The 19711-nt window shown below is 39.0% G+C and overlaps 1 protein-coding gene across 1 annotated transcript in view; it reads right to left on the reverse strand.

Moving 5' to 3' along the window:
- Positions 1-7944: 7944 nt before the first annotated feature.
- The window catches only part of LOC144956372 (uncharacterized), a 32361-nt gene continuing 20594 nt past the window's right edge, over positions 7945-19711 (reverse strand). Inside the window, exons 7-9 of the mRNA XM_078886870.1 lie at positions 17469-17525; positions 9898-10076; positions 7945-9329 (exon numbers count right to left, since the gene is read on the reverse strand). Of these exons, the coding sequence (XP_078742996.1) occupies positions 9899-10076; positions 17469-17525 (235 nt within the window). The 3' untranslated portion in view covers positions 7945-9329; position 9898. The remainder of the gene's footprint in view (positions 9330-9897; positions 10077-17468; positions 17526-19711) is intronic.

The raw sequence follows: 19711 nt of genomic DNA on the forward strand, positions 1-19711 counted from the left end.
TTCTAATGATGCTCACACCACTATGTTATGATGATCGACCCAATCAGTAACAGCTTCTAATGGTGGTCACACCACTATGTTATGATGATCGGCCCAATCAGCAGCAGCTTCTAATGATGCTCACGCCACTATGTTATGATGATCGACCCAATCAGTAACAGCTTCTAATGATGCTCACACCACTATGTTATGATGATCGACCCAATCAGTAACAGCTTCTAATGATGCTCACACCACTATGTTATGATGATCGACCCAATCAGTAACAGCTTCTAATGATGCTCACACCACTATGTTATGATGATCGGCCCAATCAGCAGCAGCTTCTAATGGTGGTCACACCACTATGTTATGATGATCGACCCAATCAGCAGCAGCTTCTAATGGTGCTCACGCCACTATGTTATGATGATCGACCCAATCAGCAGCAGCTTCTAATGATGCTCACACCACTATGTTATGATGATCGACCCAATCAATAACAGCTTCTAATGGTGCTCACACTACTATGTTATGATGATCGACCCAATCAGTAACAGCTTCTAATGGTGCTCGCGCCACTATGTTATGATGATCGACCCAATCAGTAACAGCTTCTAATGATACTCACACCACTATGTTATGATGATCGACCCAATCAGTAACAGCTTCTAATGATGCTCACACCACTATGTTATGATGATCGACCCAATCAGTAACAGCTTCTAATGATGCTCACACCACTATGTTATGATGATCGACCCAATCAGTAACAGCTTCTAATGGTGGTCACACCACTATGTTATGATGATCGACCCAATCAGCAGCAGCTTCTAATGATGCTCACACCACTATGTTATGATGATCGACCCAATCAGTAACAGCTTCTAATGATGCTCACACCACTATGTTATGATGATCGACCCAATCAGTAACAGCTTCTAATGATGCTCACACCACTATGTTATGATGATCGACCCAATCAGTAACAGCTTCTAATGATGCTCACACCACTATGTTATGATGATCGACCCAATCAGTAACAGCTTCTAATGATGCTCACACCACTATGTTATGATGATCGACCCAATCAGTAACAGCTTCTAATGATGCTCACACCACTATGTTATGATGATCGGCCCAATCAGCAGCAGCTTCTAATGATGCTCACACCACTATGTTATGATGATCGACCCAATCAGTAACAGCTTCTAATGATGCTCACACCACTATGTTATGATGATCGACCCAATCAGTAACAGCTTCTAATGATGCTCACACCACTATGTTATGATGATCGACCCAATCAGTAACAGCTTCTAATGATGCTCACACCACTATGTTATGATGATCGACCCAATCAGTAACAGCTTCTAATGATGCTCACACCACTATGTTATGATGATCGACCCAATCAGTAACAGCTTCTAATGATGCTCACACCACTATGTTATGATGATCGACCCAATCAGCAGCAGCTTCTAATAGTGCTGAAACCACTAATTTATGACAATAGACCCAATCAGCAAATTCCGTACCGCACTCGTGCACCGTCGCAAACCCACCGAAAGCTTCGTCGCGTCACAACACACCGTTAAACGAGATGCTCTGCGGTTTTGGGCTCGTTACCACATCGGGTACATGTTGGAACAGGTGGAAAGTCCACGCTGGTGAAGCGAATTTGCCTTCAGGCAGGGTCTCGACCGAAGCCGATTTGCTACCACCCAGTGCCTTCTCTTGCTGGTGGGAAAGCCTGGTAACTTCTCTCCCAGTTTCGAGAAGTTGATGTCCCCGCCCCCTCGAGGGACAACGGAGCGCAGTTCTTAGGAAAGAGTTACCTCCATTTTGGCAATATATAAAAAACCCCAAAGAACTAGAGCTTTTATATAGAGCAATGTCCAGTTAATGTGCTCAAAGCGCTTTACAAAGGGTCCCCGACCAACAGCAACACGTAACAATTAGAACGAGACATAACGCCTGTTAGGAGATATTACAATTTTCACCGACAGAGACAACGCTGTTGACGGTCAGGTACTCATTTTACACCTGAGTACGGTGAGAGAATGTAAGTAAAGAGTCTTTTCCAAGGTCTCAACTATGTGCCGAGAGAGGCTCGAACCCAGGACCTTCCGGTCCGAAAGCGAGTGTCATACCAAAAGACCACAGCGACAATATGTCCTAGCCATCTCCATCTGTGTCTCTTTGTCCTTGTGGTGAAAGCTCAATGTATCTGTCTATGTAAAACACTATGGGGTGAGGGATTTTTTCGTTCAACTTTTGTTTTGTTTTGTTTCAGTTTTGTTGTTGTTGTTGTTATTGCTGTTGTTGTTATTGTTGTTGTTGTTGTTGTTGTGGTTGTTGTTTTTGTTTATGCTGGCTTTTTTGTTGTTGTTTGAATGTTTTGAGGGTGGGGTTTGATGTATTTTTTTTTTTTGTAAGTATTAAATTTACAGCTGCAGAGGGTAACAAGCAATTACTACCGTACGTTTTATTCTATTGATGAATAAGATAAAGAATAAAAAAAAAAAAAAGAAGAGAGAGAGAGAGAAGAAGAAGAAGAGAAGAAGAAGAGAAGAAGAGAAGAAGAAAGAAGAAGAAAAAGAGAGAAGAAGAAGAAGAAGAAGAAGAGAAGAAGAGAAGAAGAAGAAGAGAAGAAGAAGAGAAGAGAAGAAGAAGAGAGAAGAAGAAGAAGAAGAAGAAGAAGGAAGAAGAAGAAGAAGAAGAAGAAGAAGAGAAGAAGAAGAAGAGAGAAGAGAAGAGAAGAAGAAGAAGAAGAAGAAGAAGAAGAAGAAGAAGAAGAAGAAGAAGAAGAGAAGAAGAAGAAGAGAGAAGAAGAAGAAGAAGAAGAAGAAGAAGAGAAGAAGAAGAAGAAGAGAAGAAGAAGAAGAAGAAGAAGAGAAGAAGAAAAGAAGAAGAAGAAGAAGAGAAGAAGAAGAAGAAGAAGAAGAAGAAGAAGAGAAGAAGAGAAGAAAGAAGAAGAAGAAGAAGAAGAAGAAGAAGAAGAAGAAGAAAGAAGAAAGAAGAAGAAGAAGAAGAAGAAGAAGAAAGAAGAAGAAGGAAGAAGAAGGAAGAAGAAAGAAGAAGAAGAAGAAGAAGAAGAAGAAGAGAAGAAGAAAGGAAAAGAAGAAAGAAGAAGAAGAAGAGAAGAAGAAGAAGAGAAGAAAGAAGAAGAAGAAGAAGAGAAGAAGAAAGAAAGGAAAGAAGAAGAAGAAGAAGAAGAAGAAGAAGAAGAAGAAGAAGAAAGAAGAAGAAGAAGAAGAAGAAGAAGAAGAAGAAAGAAGAAGAAGAAGAAGAAGAAGAAAGAAGAGAAGAGAAGAGAAGAAGAAAGAAGAAGAAGAAGAAGAGAGAAGAGAAGAAGAAGAAGAGAAGAAGAAAGAAGAAGAAGAAGAAGAAGAAGAAGAAGAAGAGAAGAAGAAAGAAAGAAGAAGAGAAGAAGAAGAAAAAGAAGAAAGAAAGAAGAAGAGAAGAAGAAGAAGAAAGAAGAAGAAGAAGAAGAAAGAAGAAAGAGAAGAAGGAAGAAGAAGAAGGAAAGAGAAGAAGAAGAAGAAAGAAGAAGAAGAAGAGAGAAGAGAAGGAAGAAGAAAAAGAAGAGAGAAGAAGAAGAAGAAGAAGAAGAAGAGAGAAGAAGAAGAAGAAGAAGAAGAAGAAGAAGAGAAGAAGAAGAGAAAGAAGAAGAAGAAGAAGAAGAAGAAGAGAAGAGAGAGAAGAAGAAGAAGAAGAAGAAGAAGAAGAAAAGAGAAAAGAAGAGAAGAAGAAGAAGAAGAGAGAAGAAAGAAGAAGAAGAAGAAGAAGAAGAAGGAAAGAAGAAGAAGAAGAAAGAAGAAGAGAAGAAGAAGAAGAAGAAGAAGAAGAAGAAGAAGAAGGAGGAGGAGAAGAAGAAGAAGAAGAAGAAGAAGAAGAAGAAGAAGAAGAAGAAGAAGAAGAAGAAGAGATAATAAAAACTTGACATCGCAAATAGATCTGGCAAGCGAAAGAAATGTTGATGAGTTTCAGAGTGTCGTGCTTTCCGAGTACAATGGAGTTGTCGTTCTTGTTTTACAAGGGCCCGGAAGTGAATGATTCAAAATGTCAAGTGGTTTCAGTTTGTAGTGTGTATTGCCGATGTCGATGTCGATGGTGACAAAGATTTTTAGCGTTAGCTGATATATATAAGTAGAAATATCTAAATATAATCATAACACTAATACCCTAACAGTTAACATGATCATTTTCATCATCATCATCATCATCGTCGTCATCATCATCATCATCATCATCATCATCATCATCCTCATCATCATCATCATCATCATCAATATAGCAGCAGCAGCGTGTTCATCATCACCATCACAATGATTGTTGTTGTCTTTGTCGTGTTCTCATCTATAACACAAAGAAAGGCAACAATAACAATAACCTCAGCGACAACCACTTCAACATTTACAAAACCAACAACAAATTGAGTCCATGTCTTATTTAGATACCATCACAACGTTACGACTATTTCCATCACAAAAATATTCACCAGAGAAACACAATCACAACAACGACAACCATAGATAAACAGACGAACTCTGAAAAAATATGTTTTTAAACTCCCCCTCCCCCTTCACACCTCCCCCCCCCCCAAAAAAAAAAGTAGTCCTTCTGAACCATAAGGACCACGGAGCCGGAGTTTAACTCAGTTCCTGAAACGTAAAGCGTGAAACGGACAATAGCAATTGAATGCTACCCTTTGGATAGGACGCAAGTCTATCGCAAAGTACTTTCCGCCAGATCTAAGAGACCCAGCTACTCAATCACTGCTGAGTGGACATGGGGTGGGGTCAGCATAACATCTCGACTGCACCCGGGATTGATCTTGGTTCCTTTGCATGTGAAGCGAGTGCTCTACGAAATGAGCTGTTGGGACCCTCCCCCCACCCCCCCCTCCCCCCAAAAGGAAAAAAAAGAACTCGCCCTATCGATTGGCGGAAAGGGGAATGTCCTGTAATGGGGTATCTGTCAACCAAAAGCCCTGGACCAAAAGATGGGAGGCCCTTTGCAAGGCCGTGTACGTTTCTGTCACCCTTGCAGGGGTTACAGCACCACTGTCCTTTGGATACCTGTACAAGGAAGGACGCCTGGAGTAAAGCGAACCGTTTGGGCAGGAATCGCAACCTGCCTAGAAGAAGGAAAAAAATTAGAGCTTTTATTTATATAATGCAATATCCAAAGAACTTTACAAAGAGTCAGTCACTGTGAGCAAAGAGCCTTTTCCAAGGACTCAATTATGCACGAGCGAGGCTCGAACCCAGGACCTTCCGATCGGAAAGCGAGTGGCATAACACTTCGAACATAGACTGGACTGATTAGCCCTGGAAAGCAACTAATCTAAGAGAGAAAGCTTTGAAAAAAATATCGCGCAATATCCACTTAATGTGCTCAAAGCGCTATACAAAGGGCTCCCTGACCAACAGAAACATGTAACATGGAGAACGAGACATGGCGCTTGTTTGGTGATATTACATTTATCTTCCGACGGAGACATCACCGTTAACGGCCAGGTACTCATTTTACACCTAAGTACGGTGAGACAATGTGGGTAAAGAGCCTTTTCCAAGGACTCAACCGTGCCCCGAGCGAGGCTCGAACTCAAGACCGTCTGATCCGAAAGCGAATATTATACGACTAGACCACATTGCCGTACAAAATAAACTTGGTCTTCCTGATTGGGGGTTTGATTTGGGCCAATAACTCGATACAATAAAAAAAAGACAAAATTACAGAAACTGCAAGCGCAAGTTTCGACAACGAATCTCCACATTCCACAAGGAATCCCTATGCTCCACAAGGAACCCCTATGTTCCACAAGGAATCCTTATGCTCCACAAAGAATCCCTATGTTCCACAAAGAATCCTTATGTTCCACAAAAAATCCATGTGTTCCACAAGGAATCCCTATGTTCCACAAGGAATCCGTACATTCCACAATGAATCCCTATGTTCCACAAGGAATCCCTATATTCCACAAAGAACCCCTATCTTCCACAAGGAATCCCTATGTACCACAAGGAATCCCTATGTACCACAAGGAATCCCTATGTTCCACAAGGAATCCCTATGTTCCACAAGGAATCCCCATATTCCACAAGGTATCCCTATATTCCACAAGGAATCCGTGCATTCCACAATGAATCCCCATATTCCACAAGGAATCCCTATGTGCCACAAGGAATCCCTATGTACCACAAGGAATCCCCATATTCTACAAGGAATCCCTATGTTCCACAAATAATCCCTATGTTCCACAAGGAATCCCTATGTACCACAAGGAATCCCTATGTTCCAAAAGGATTTCCTATGTTCCACAAGGAATCAAGAGGCTTAAAGTCAAGTAAATCAGACTATAAACGTTTAAGGTTACACTAAGTTTTTTTTTGAGTTGGTATCAGGTTTCATCTAGCGGGCAGATGTTGTTAGGATTTTACAAAAACTCATAGCATGAATCGATGTAAAAACAAAACTACACAATTAATTAGTATAAGGATTTGACTTTTATTTGCCAGTAAACGAAAAAAGAGGTAGAAAATAAAATAAAACAAGAAAACAACACGACATGGAACCTCTTTCCAAAAAGGAGTAGGGATGATCTTAGACCAAAAATCAACCAAATTTTACAAAGGGCACGTAGCAATCTCAGACAGAGTTTTGCTGGTTAAGCTAAGAGGACCTGTAGTTGACACCAATATTATTCAAGTTTATGCACCAACAGAAGAGGCGACAGATGCAGATATGACAGAGTTTTACCATTCACTTGACAAAGCAAAACGAATGTGTAAATCACAAGAAGTCCTTATGGTAATGGGGGACCTAAATGCTAAGATTGGCAGAGGCAGAGATGGTGACATAATCGGACCACATGGACTCGGAGACAGAAATGAACGAGGAAACATCTGGGCAGATTGGTGTAGAACAAATAAATTAATGATTTCAAACACCTGGTTTCAACAACACCCAAGAAGAACCTGGACATGGCAATCACCAGGGGACAGAGCAAGGAACCAGATAGACTTTATAGCAGTATCATCAAGATTCAGAAATGGCATATTAAATTGCAAAACCTACCCAGGCGCCGATGTAGACAGTGACCATGTCCCAGTTGTTTGTACAGTAAGGATAAAGTTTAAAGCTATTCAGAGAACAGCTGGTAGAATAAAGAGGGATTACAGGTTATGCAAAGACAATGGCATACAAACAAAAATGAGAGAAGAATTTGAAAATGCACTCATGATACAAAGCCAAAGTGAACCTGATAACGAAAAATGTGAAAAACAATTTGATATATTCCAAAAGTGTGTCAAAGCAACTACAGAAAAGCATTTACCAATAGCTCAAACAAACAGCAAAAAGGAATGGATGACAAATGAAATTCTAAACCTATTTGAAGAAAGACGAAAATGCAACAGAGGGTCTGCAGAATACCAAACATTGAACAACCACATTAAATCCAAATGCATCGAGGCACACGAGAACTATCTAGACTGGAAATGCTGCGAAATCGAAAGAGAATACAAACCCAACCCCCAACAAGCTCACCAAAGAATAAAAGAACTATCAGGGAAAAGGAAAAGCAAAGCAGCAGGAAGTTGTATCCAAAACAAACAAGGGGAACTGCTATTTGAAGAACAACATATAGAAAGCCGATGGGTAGAATACATAGGCGAACTGTACAATGATCCAAATAGAAATGAACCACCACTGAAATTCAAAGAACCATTAAGCGGACCAAACATCACCAAAAGTGAAATTGAACATGCCATGGAACGAATGAAGGATGGTAAAGCAACAGGCCCTGATGAAATATCTGTAGAGGTATTAAAAAGCCTAGGAGATCTAGCAATTGATGAACTTCACATATTATTCAACAATATATACAATACTGGGAAAATTCCAGAAGATCTCTGTAACTCTATTTTCATAGCAATACCAAAGAAAGCAGGTGCAGTCAGATGCGAAAATTTTAGAACTATAAGTTTAATAAGTCACATCAACAAAATACTGTTGCGTATAATTATCAACAGGCTAAGGAATAAGATTAACCCCGAAATCGCAGAAGAACAATATGGATTCCAACCTGACAGAGGGACAAGGAACGCAATATACCTCCTCCGTGTTTTAAGTGAAAGAGCTATACAGGTTCAGACCCCACTATACCTCTGTTTTGTCGACTACAAAAAAGCTTTTGATAGAGTACGCCACGAAGAAATACTAAAACAACTGCACTCCATTGGCGCTGATGAGAAAGACCTCAGACTCATGCAAACATTATACTACACCCAGCAGGCATCTATCAAAATCGGAAACTCTACAGGAAATTCCATTCCTATTAAGAAAGGAGTCCGTCAAGTGTGTGTTGCCTCACCAGATCAGTTTAATCTATACCAAGAAACAATCATGAGGGGCATAAATAATATGGAGGGAATAAAAGTAGGAGGTCACAACATAAATAATATAAGATACGCAGACGATACGGTACTCATTGCAACATCAGAAATCCAACTTCAAAAGATTGTTGACAAAGTGGTAGTAGATAGTGAAGCCAAGGGAATGGAAGTGAATATCACCAAAACGGAATGCATGGTAATACAGAAAACCCCCGAAAACAACAACACCTGCAATATAACGATTCACGGCGAGCAACTTACCAACGTAGAAAGTTTTAAATACCTAGGTTCAATAGTGACAACAGATGGAAGATGTAACCGAGACATACGAGCAAGAATAACTCAAGCCAAACAGGCCTTCATGGACCTGGGAAACATTTTGAAAAACAAACAGATGTCGTTCGGGATTAGATTCCGAGTCTTGAAGTGCTACGTGTGGCCAATCTTGTTATACGGATGCGAAAGCTGGACTACAAATGCAGAAACACAAAAGAACATTGAAGCTTTTGAAATGTGGTGCTTGAGAAGGATGCAGAGAATATCGTATACCGCACATAAAACGAACGAAGAAGTGCTAAAACAAACATACCAACAAAGGAAACTAATGCCCTTAATAGTGGATCGACAACGATCCTTTTTCGGACACATAGTAAGGAAAGATAAGAATGAATACCTGGCAAGTTGTGGAAAAATACCTGGTAAACGCGCCCGGGGAGACAAAGAAAAACACTCATAGACCAACTGAAGGGCTTCACCAACCTAACAATCCAAGAGCTGTTTGAAAAAGCAAGAGACAGGGAGGAATGGAGAGAGATAATTCATGCAGTATCCGAAGCCTGGACCAGGCATGGAACCTAGAAGAAGAAGAAGGGCACGTTTGTGAGGACACAATAAGAATGTATCTAAACTTTGTGAGTTTTAGTATTTGGTAACGTCTGTTCTCTCCTGAAAAGGGAAAAAAAAGTATTTCTTTAAATCACCATCATTATTAAATGTATAAGCATCATTATCTTCATCAGCAGCAGCATCTTTATCATCATCATCACCATCATCAACATCATCATCATCATCATCATCATCATCATCATCATCATCATCATCATCATCATTATTATCATCATCATAGTTACAATTAGAGATATGATGAACAAATTTTTGCCCTTAACGTTTGACATTTTGGGCTCAACAAAAAAAGTTTTCGCACACTGCTATAAGCGAAGTTCCAAAGGAAAAAGTGTAAAAATCATATTGCGGGGGCGTGGCTATATTGGTTGATTTGGTGCTAGGCACCGCTCCATCTTTTAAAAATGGATTACAGCAATTTTCAAAAAAAAAAAAATAAAACTGAGAAATGGTATCTATCGCATTTTACTTATTTGATTAAGTCTTCTTCTTTTATTTTTTTTCTTTCTTTTGTATTTACAAGTATAATATATTTTAAGTCATTTTCTTCTGATTCTGGCACCACCTTATACTGTAAGCATGCCACGCCACTGCTTATTACACCACCCACCTTAGTCATCATCTCTTCTTGAAGCAAATCTGTGATATGAGCTGGGGTACCTGGAGGCGCCGTACATTCCATAGCCTCCGTTGTTGCCTCCGTAACCTCTCAATCCACCCAAGGAACGGTCCATGAGACCAAATTCATCATCGGAGAGGCGTTTGTTTGAGTACAGCATACCGTCTCGCCTAGGAAATGGGGAGAAATAAATGTAGCAGAAACCACAATGAATATTAAATGTTACAGACTTGGCGTATGCAGCATGGACATTAATTTAGGAAGCGGTAATTATATATGGATTTAATATACTGTTGTAGATTTAAAATTTTGGCCAGAAAAACCGTCCTTCAAATAATAAGGATCGATTAAAATGACCATCATCATGGCTAAAAATCTCAAACTCGGGACTTGTAAAATTGATACTAATCTGCTTGAAGCTGTAGACTGTAAAAAGTAATAAACAAATTGAATATAACAGCTTGAAAAAAAAAAGAACAAAATACCAAACACGGAACGTTTCGGGCTCAAAATTCATCAACAAACAAACAAAAAAAAACAATAAATACATTTCTTAAAAACCAAACAGATGGCAGATAATTATTTGGCACATGTTTTTTGTTGTTTGCTGAAGAAGGATTTTGAGCCTGAAACTTCCGTATTGGTATTTTGATCTTTTTTTTAAATTAATTTTTTGTTTATTTCTTTTTCCAAACTTGGGACTTCTTCGTCTCTGTGAATAGTATTGGATTGTTGATATGGACAGTGTAGCAGGAGTTGTTGAAACAAATCAAGATTTGTTAATTAAAAACAAATCAACTTGACTCATAACACACTGACATGACATCAAGAATAGAGTTCACATTGGAACAGCCCGTAGCCTTCGTTATTCATAGCCTGACCCTAGGACGTCATTTGAAGATTTGTCCACCGCCTAGTGAGTTGTAGTGAATAGTGCTCAAGGAAACAAGTGATCTTATTGGTTGAACGATTGAATGCAAGTCACGATTTGTTTTCTTTTGAGGTCTTAGACTTGTCTTTTGATGTAATGGGAGCGATCTAGATTCAGGTTTTCGTCCAACCGAGTCATCAATCACATGATTTGTTGCTGTCCGATGTTTCTTAACAAATGTAAACACTTTGCATTGTTTTATGAAAATTGTAAACATACCCATGTGTCAAGCTGAACACAATGACCAATCGTGATTCTCGATATTTCAAAACTTCTCACTATAGATAGATCGAAGATGACGTCACGCAGGTCTTTGTTATTGTTATTTGCCATCCGCGTTTATGAGAAATGCTCACTGAACTGTATTAACCTGTCTATAATCGTTCATGGATACACACAGTTTTGTGTGTTGGTCCCTTATACTTCCGGATGACAATGTTATGAGCTTCTTAGCCAAGCGCATAATATCTATAGGTCATTTTGAGCACATTTTTCAATGTGACCAATGACCTCGAGCACATGGAAAAGTAATATAGATCATCCCCCATTACGTTGGACAGGCGATAAGTTAACGAATGCTGGAAACTAAATTTTTCCTCAAAACTAAAATCGAAGCAAAAAGATCTAATACATCTCCGATTAATATTGAACAGTAATCAAATATGATTTTAAGAACGGTCATTCCTCCAATGTCAGCTTTGTTCTCTCCTGTTGTGATTGGATGAAACCGAAATATGTTAGTCTAAAGAGGAGTTAAGGTTCGAACCTCCAATGGGTATCCGTGAATACAACTTTATATAATTTGTTTTGTTGATTTTGTGTTGTTGGGTTATTGTTTTTTTCTCCATAGCTTGATAAGTTCTTTTTTTTTTTGGATTCGTTGTTCTGTTTTGTTTTATTTTTTGTTTTTATTTTGTTTTTTGTTTGGGAGGGGGAGGTGTTGTTTTTAAAATTTGTTTTGCACTGTTCTGTTAACTCCCATCGCGGAGGTATTAAGTAATAATTGAGTGAATCGGACAGGCGTTCTGTAGATTTATGTAAGTTATGATATTGATGGTGGTGGTGATGGTGATGATGATGATGATGATGATGATGATGATGATGATGATGATGATGATGATGATGTTGAGGATGAGGATGATGATGATGGTGAGGATGATGATAATGATGATGATGATGAGGATGAGGAGGAGGAGGAGGGGGAGGAGGAGGAGGAGGAGGAGGAGGAGGAGGAGGATGAAGATGATGATGATGATGATGATGATGATGATGATGATGACGACGACGACGATAACGATACTGATTATAATGTGGTTTGCTGGTGTTGGCGGTAATGATAATGATGAGGGTGAGGACGATGATTTTCTCTCACGAAATAAAGAGAACATCATAGTGCCCTGACAAAACGCATTATTTATATTTTGATCCGATAGCTAGTCTGTTTGATCTGACAGACAATATTTTGCGATATAGTAGCTCTTCGGAGCCGGAGGCTAAGGCAACACTGTGAGCGAAGCGGGCGGGGCGAAGCGAAGCGAGTTACTTATGTGGCTTCACTAAGAGCGATGGAAAGGGAGCGATTCAAAACGATCCATGTTTAAAGGTGTAATCATTTATTTCAGAGTTAATTGTGTCGACTGGAGACAATGTGTTCATCGAGCGATGCGAGCGAAGACAAATGGTCAAATCTCTCGCTCCGCTTCGTTCCGCTCTGCTTCGCTGCTGATATGCCAGTCAGTGTGACCTTAGCCTTAAGGTCCATGGAGCTTGAGTATAGTCCGATTTCACTAGCTTGAAATGACTGGACTATGTGCCGAGCGAGGCTCGAACTCAGAACCTTCCGTTCTGAAAGCTAGTGTCATTCAACTAGACCACATAGACGCACGAATCAAGAGTTAATTGAGTTTAAGGCCAATGTGATCTTAAACAGTTCGACAAATGGATGATGCCAAGTCTGCAAAGATAGATCATCATCAAGCCCTACTGCAACCTCCTCGTGGTGTCGAACGGTAACAGGTCAAGCTGGCCAACTGCAGAGGGCGACAAGAATAGGCAATGGCAAACCATTCTTGTAACTTTGCCGAGTTAACTGCATGAATAAGTCCAAAAAGTTAAACGGTGACAGCGTAAAGGGGAGCATGTTTTCACGGAAGACTGCTGCCTCGCTCGGTTGGGAGCGTGATGTTCGTCAGGTCACACCGAACCGTCAGCCAGTTACTAGGCGAAATAAATTTAACAAATGTGACAAAACCAAAATTGGGACATGGAATGTCAGGACCTGTGCCCAAAAAGGAAAACTAAACAACATTCTGAAAGAAATGAAACGGCTCCAAATAAATATTCTTGGCCTGGCAGAGATGAGATGGAAAGAGCAGGGAACCATGTCAAAACAAGAAAACAACATGACATATAAGATCATATGGAGTGGTGGAACCTCTTTCCAAAAAGGAGTAGGGATGATCTTAGACCAAAAATCAACCAAATTTTACAAAGGGCACGTAGCAATCTCAGACAGAGTTTTGCTGGTTAAGCTAAGAGGACCTGTAGTTGACACCAATATTATTCAAGTTTATGCACCAACAGAAGAGGCGACAGATGCAGATATGACAGAGTTTTACCATTCACTAGACAAAGCAAAACGAATGTGTAAATCACAAGAAGTCCTTATGGTAATGGGGGACCTAAATGCTAAGATTGGCAGAGGCAGAGATGGTGACATAATCGGACCACATGGACTCGGAGACAGAAATGAACGAGGAAACATCTGGGCAGATTGGTGTAGAACAAATAAATTAATGATTTCAAACACCTGGTTTCAACAACACCCAAGAAGAACCTGGACATGGCAATCACCAGGGGACAGAGCAAGGAACCAGATAGACTTTATAGCAGTATCATCAAGATTCAGAAATGGCATATTAAATTGCAAAACCTACCCAGGCGCCGATGTAGACAGTGACCATGTCCCAGTTGTTTGTACAATAAGGATAAAGTTTAAAGCTATTCAGAGAACAGCTGGTAGAATAAAGAGGGATTACAGGTTATGCAAAGACAATGGCATACAAACAAAAATGAGAGAAGAATTTGAAAATGCACTCATGATACAAAGCCAAAGTGAACCTGATAATGAAAAATGTGAAAAACAATTTGATATATTCCAAAAGTGTGTCAAAGCAACTGCAGAAAAGCATTTACCAATAGCTCAAATAAACAGCAAAAAGGAATGGATGACAAATGAAATTCTAAACCTATTTGAAGAAAGACGAAAATGCAACAGAGGGTCTGCAGAATACCAAACATTGAACAACCACATTAAATCCAAATGCATCGAGGCACACGAGAACTATCTAGACTGGAAATGCTGCGAAATCGAAAGAGAATACAAACCCAACCCCCAACAAGCTCACCAAAGAATAAAAGAACTATCAGGGAAAAGGAAAAGCAAAGCAGCAGGAAGTTGTATCCAAAACAAACAAGGGGAACTGCTATTTGAAGAACAACATATAGAAAACCGATGGGTAGAATACATAGGCGAACTGTACAATGATCCAAATAGAAATGAACCACCACTGAAATTCAAAGAACCATTAAGCGGACCAAACATCACCAAAAGTGAAATTGAACATGCCATGGAACGAATGAGGGATGGTAAAGCAACAGGCCCTGATGAAATATCTGTAGAGGTATTAAAAAGCCTAGGAGATCTAGCAATTGATGAACTTCACATATTATTCAACAATATATACAATACTGGGAAAATTCCAGAAGATCTCTGTAACTCTATTTTCATAGCAATACCAAAGAAAGCAGGTGCAGTCAGATGCGAAAATTTTAGAACTATAAGTTTAATAAGCCACATCAACAAAATACTGTTGCGTATAATTATCAACAGGCTAAGGAATAAGATTAACCCCGAAATCGCAGAAGAACAATATGGATTCCAACCTGACAGAGGGACAAGGAACGCAATATACCTCCTCCGTGTTTTAAGTGAAAGAGCTATACAGGTTCAGACCCCACTATACCTCTGTTTTGTCGACTACAAAAAAGCTTTTGATAGAGTACGCCACGAAGAAATACTAAAACAACTGCACTCCATTGGCGCTGATGAGAAAGACCTCAGACTCATGCAAACATTATACTACACCCAGCAGGCATCTATCAAAATCGGAAACTCTACAGGAAATTCCATTCCTATTAAGAAAGGAGTCCGTCAAGGGTGTGTTGCCTCACCAGATCTGTTTAATCTATACCAAGAAACAATCATGAGGGGCATAAATAATATGGAGGGAATAAAAGTGGGAGGTCACAACATAAATAATATAAGATACGCAGACGATACGGTACTCATTGCAACATCAGAAATCCAACTTCAAAAGATTGTTGACAAAGTGGTAGTAGATAGTGAAGCCAAGGGAATGGAAGTGAATATCACCAAAACGGAATGCATGGTAATACAGAAAAACCCCGAAAACAACAACACCTGCAATATAACGATTCACGGCGAGCAACTTACCAACGTAGAAAGTTTTAAATACCTAGGTTCAATAGTGACAACAGATGGAAGATGTAACCGAGACATACGAGCAAGAATAACTCAAGCCAAACAGGCCTTCATGGACCTGGGAAACATTTTGAAAAACAAACAGATGTCGTTCGGGATTAGATTCCGAGTCTTGAAGTGCTACGTGTGGCCAATCTTGTTATACGGATGCGAAAGCTGGACTACAAATGCAGAAACACAAAAGAACATTGAAGCTTTTGAAATGTGGTGCTTGAGAAGGATGCAGAGAATATCGTATACTGCACACAAAACGAACGAAGAAGTGCTAAAACAAACATACCAACAAAGGAAACTAATGCCCTTAATAGTGGATCGACAACTATCCTTTTGCGGACACATAGTAAGGAAAGATAAGAATGAATACCTGGCAAGTTGTGGAAAAATACCTGGTAAACGCGCCCGGGGAGACAAAGAAAAACACTCATAGACCAACTGAAGGGCTTCACCAGCCTAACAATCCAGGAGCTGTTTGAAAAGGCAAGAGACAGGGAGGAATGGAGAGAGATAATTCATGCAGTATCCGAAGCCTGGACCAGGCATGGAACCTAGAAGAAAGAAGAAAGATCTTAAACAAAACTTGAAGAGGCCAGGACCAAACGCTGGTGGGTCATATCCAGACAGAAAATAAGTTTTTATGCTCTCAAGCGACGTGCACTTATTTGCAGGTCTGATAACCCAATTCCTTAAGGGCCCATTCTTGTAATGGAAAAATCTCAAAAAATAACGCAAAGTATTATCCATTACAACAATGTTAAACTAGGCCCATAATGGGTTCGGATGTCAGACCTTCAAATATTACGTGCACGTCGCTCTCAAGCAACTCATTGAACACTTTAGAATCACCAGAGAACATTAGAAGTTTCACACTCTGGGTATTCTGCCGTACTCTGGGAAAAAATGTATGATTATTCAAATTTATTTACTTGATATAAGAACATGATCCAGTTAAATGATCTAATAAGACCAAGCACATATTTGCCAAAGTATTTTTCTTTTTTTTTTTTTTGGTCACTGGCATCTTGTTGGTCTTTTATAGTTTTGAGCAAGATATGAGGTCTTGATTAATCAGTAAAAGTACAATTATTTTTTTTAAGCACAACAAAAACACTATAAACCGATATAAAAGAATAGGAGGAGTAGGAGGAGGAGGGAGGAAGATAGAAGAGAGATAGCAGAGAGAGAGAAGAAGAAGAAGAAGTAGAATAAGAAGAAGAAGAAGAGAAGAAGAAGAAGAAGAAGAAGAAGAAGAAGAAGAAGAAGAAGAAGAAGAAGAAGAAGAAGAAGAAGAAGAAGAAGAAGAGAAGAAGTAGAAGAAGAGAAGAAGAAGAAGAAGAAGAAGAAGAAGAAGAAGAAGAAGAAGAAGAAGAAGAAGAAGAAGAGAAGAAGAAGAAGAAGAAGAAGAAGAAGAAGAAGAAGAAGAAGAAGAAGAAGAAGAAGAAGAAGAAGAAGAAGAAGAAGAAGAAGAAGAGAAGAAGAAGAAGAAGAAAGAAGAAGAAGAAGAAGAAGAAGAAGAAGAAGAAGAAGAAGAGAAGAAGAAGAAGAGAGAGAAGAAGAAGAAGAAGAAGAAGAAGAAGAAGAAGAAGAAGAAGAAGAAGAAGAAGAAGAAGAAGAAGAAGAAGAAGAAGAAGAAGAAGAAGAAGAAAAAGAAGAAGAAGAAGCAAGAGAGGAGATGGAGAAGGAGATGGAGAAGGAGGAGGAGGAAGACGAAAAGGAAAGGGGGAAGAAGGTTAAATGGGTAAGCAGAAGAACTACAAAAGTAGAAAAACAAGAGCAAGAACAAAGAATACATGAGAAACAAGAAGAGAATGAAAAGGGGGAGGAAACAAGATAGAAATAGAACAGTAATGATTGCCATCGCAAGAATCGTCAAATAAAACATGAATAGAAACCAAACATCATTTAAAATATTAATTACAACAGTAGAACAGCAACTTTCACAGCCACAACTGCCACCACCGATACAACTAAAGCCATTACCACAACCAACAACTATAACCAACAACCACAGCTAGCAACCACAACAAGCAACCACATCCAGCAACCACAACCATGCGTATTGAAACTCACGGCATATCGATCAAATCCCCCAACAGCAGACGAGCAGGTAAGGAAGTCACCATTGATCTGTCACGACGACAAGAAATGGGGAGGAAAAGAGGAACAAGGATAATGAATGATGAAATATATAAAGAGCATGCGAGTAAGATAGTTGATGTCCTTTTAAGTTTTCCCTTTCTGTCGTTGTGACTGATGCCATCCTTCCTTTACGTCTTTATATGGGGTTTTTTATTAACCTGAAGCCTATTCCAATACACGCTACAGACACTCAATATAAAGACACTTCACAATATACAGAAAACACCACAATTGGTACATTCAGTTAGTGAGGGCAGTACACCTGATTGCCAATGAGACAACACGCCACTGGGAATTTTAACCAGTGGCGAACCTTCATAAAACAATTTTTCATTGAATCTATTTTTTCGGCCTTTCTGTTCCCTTTTGGGTATTTTTACGAGGTAAAGGATCGGAAGGGGGCTCTCTAACGCTGACTTGTGTTAATGTGGCGAGATAATAATACTTGTTGCTAATCTAATTTTAGAAAATGCATCCCAGTACACCCTTTTTTTTACCTCTCTCCTTACCAGCCATTTTCATCATTTTCCTCACAGCTTCACACCCAACTAACACAAAAATAGATTTTTATCTCTCAAACAAAATAGCAGTAAAATTCTTGCGATACATGTCTAATTTCTTTAGCAAAAACATGCTCTACAACACACAATATGATATGCAAAAGAAATTTGAATGAGAAAAATATTGGTTGTATCGTAACGAATATAACGATTTTCCTATAGTTGGTAAGGAGAGGGTTAAATAATCCGCCCGCCACTGTTAATGATAGACTTTGAGTCACAGAATGTTGATCAACTCACGGCCAAGCATGATCTCCAAACAGCAGTCGTACGGGCAAGGATGCGACTTTAGTTCTGGAATAGATGGGAGTAAATGATGGCATTGATATAGCGCATTGCACTTGACCCTCTTCTTACCAACGATATATATATATATATATATATATATATATATATATATATATATATATATATATATATATATAATGTCTTTTATCTGTACCTATTTATTTATATACCTATCTATCAAAGCTAACATACAATGTGTGTCCGCCCTGCTATCCATCTTTCTTTCTTTCTATCTGTCTAATCTATCTATCTGTTCCATATCTTTCTTTCTCATGACTTGTATATCCATCTGTTTACTTGTCCATCTTTTTATCTGCACTATATATAAGTATATACTGGTTTTATATATATATATATATATATATATATATATATATATATATATATATATATATATATATATATATATATAACAAATTGTCCATATCTCCGTTTCTCTTCCTCTAAATCTATACCCATCTATAGCTTCTCATCATTCAGGCATTGTATCACTCTCTCTCACTCTCTCTCTCTCTCTCCCTCTCTCTCTCTCTCTCTCTCTCTCTCTCTCTCTATATATATATATATATATATATATATATATATATATATATATATCATATCATCTATCTAACTATCTATCTATCTATCTATCTATCTATCTCCCCCCCCCCCCCGTCTCTCTCTCTCTCCCTCTCTCCCTCTCTCTCTCTCTCCCGCTCTCTCTGTCTCTCTCTGTCTCTCTCTCCCTCTCTCTCCCTCTCTCTCTCTCTCTCTCTCTCTCTCTCTCTCTCTCTCTCTCTCTCTCTCTTTCTTTTTTTTCTTTCTTTCTCTACGTGGGTCTAAATGCAGTGTGTGTGTGTGTGTGTGTGTGTGTGTGTGTGTGTGTGTGTAACTGATGAAAGAGCATCGGGTTTTTTAGAATAAGTGATATAGATAGACAAATAAATCGGATAATTGATATATTTATGGATAGATAGATAGGTGGGTTTGTGAAACAGAAAGACAGAATGAAATTAATAAAGAAGGTGAATGAAAGAGAGCGACATGTATGTCTGTTTGTTTATTTATTTTGTACGTTTAACATTCGGTTTGGTTTGTTTTTCATTCACCTTGCAAGAGCGAAATTTGAGTTAGTCCAGTTTGAGGAATGAGGGTGATTTATATGGGCGTAGAGTAGATTCAAATTCAAATGATGATGATGATGATGATGATGATGATGATGATGATGATGATGATGATGATGATGATGATGATGATGATGATGATGATGGTGGTGGTGATGATGATGATGATGATGATGATGATGATGATGATGATGATGATGATGATGGTGATGATGATAGT

Source organism: Berghia stephanieae, chromosome 11 (genome assembly GCF_034508935.2).
Source record: "Berghia stephanieae isolate SIO BIC M18660-M18661 chromosome 11, UCSD_Bste_1.3, whole genome shotgun sequence".
NCBI lineage: Eukaryota > Metazoa > Mollusca > Gastropoda > Nudibranchia > Aeolidiidae > Berghia > Berghia stephanieae.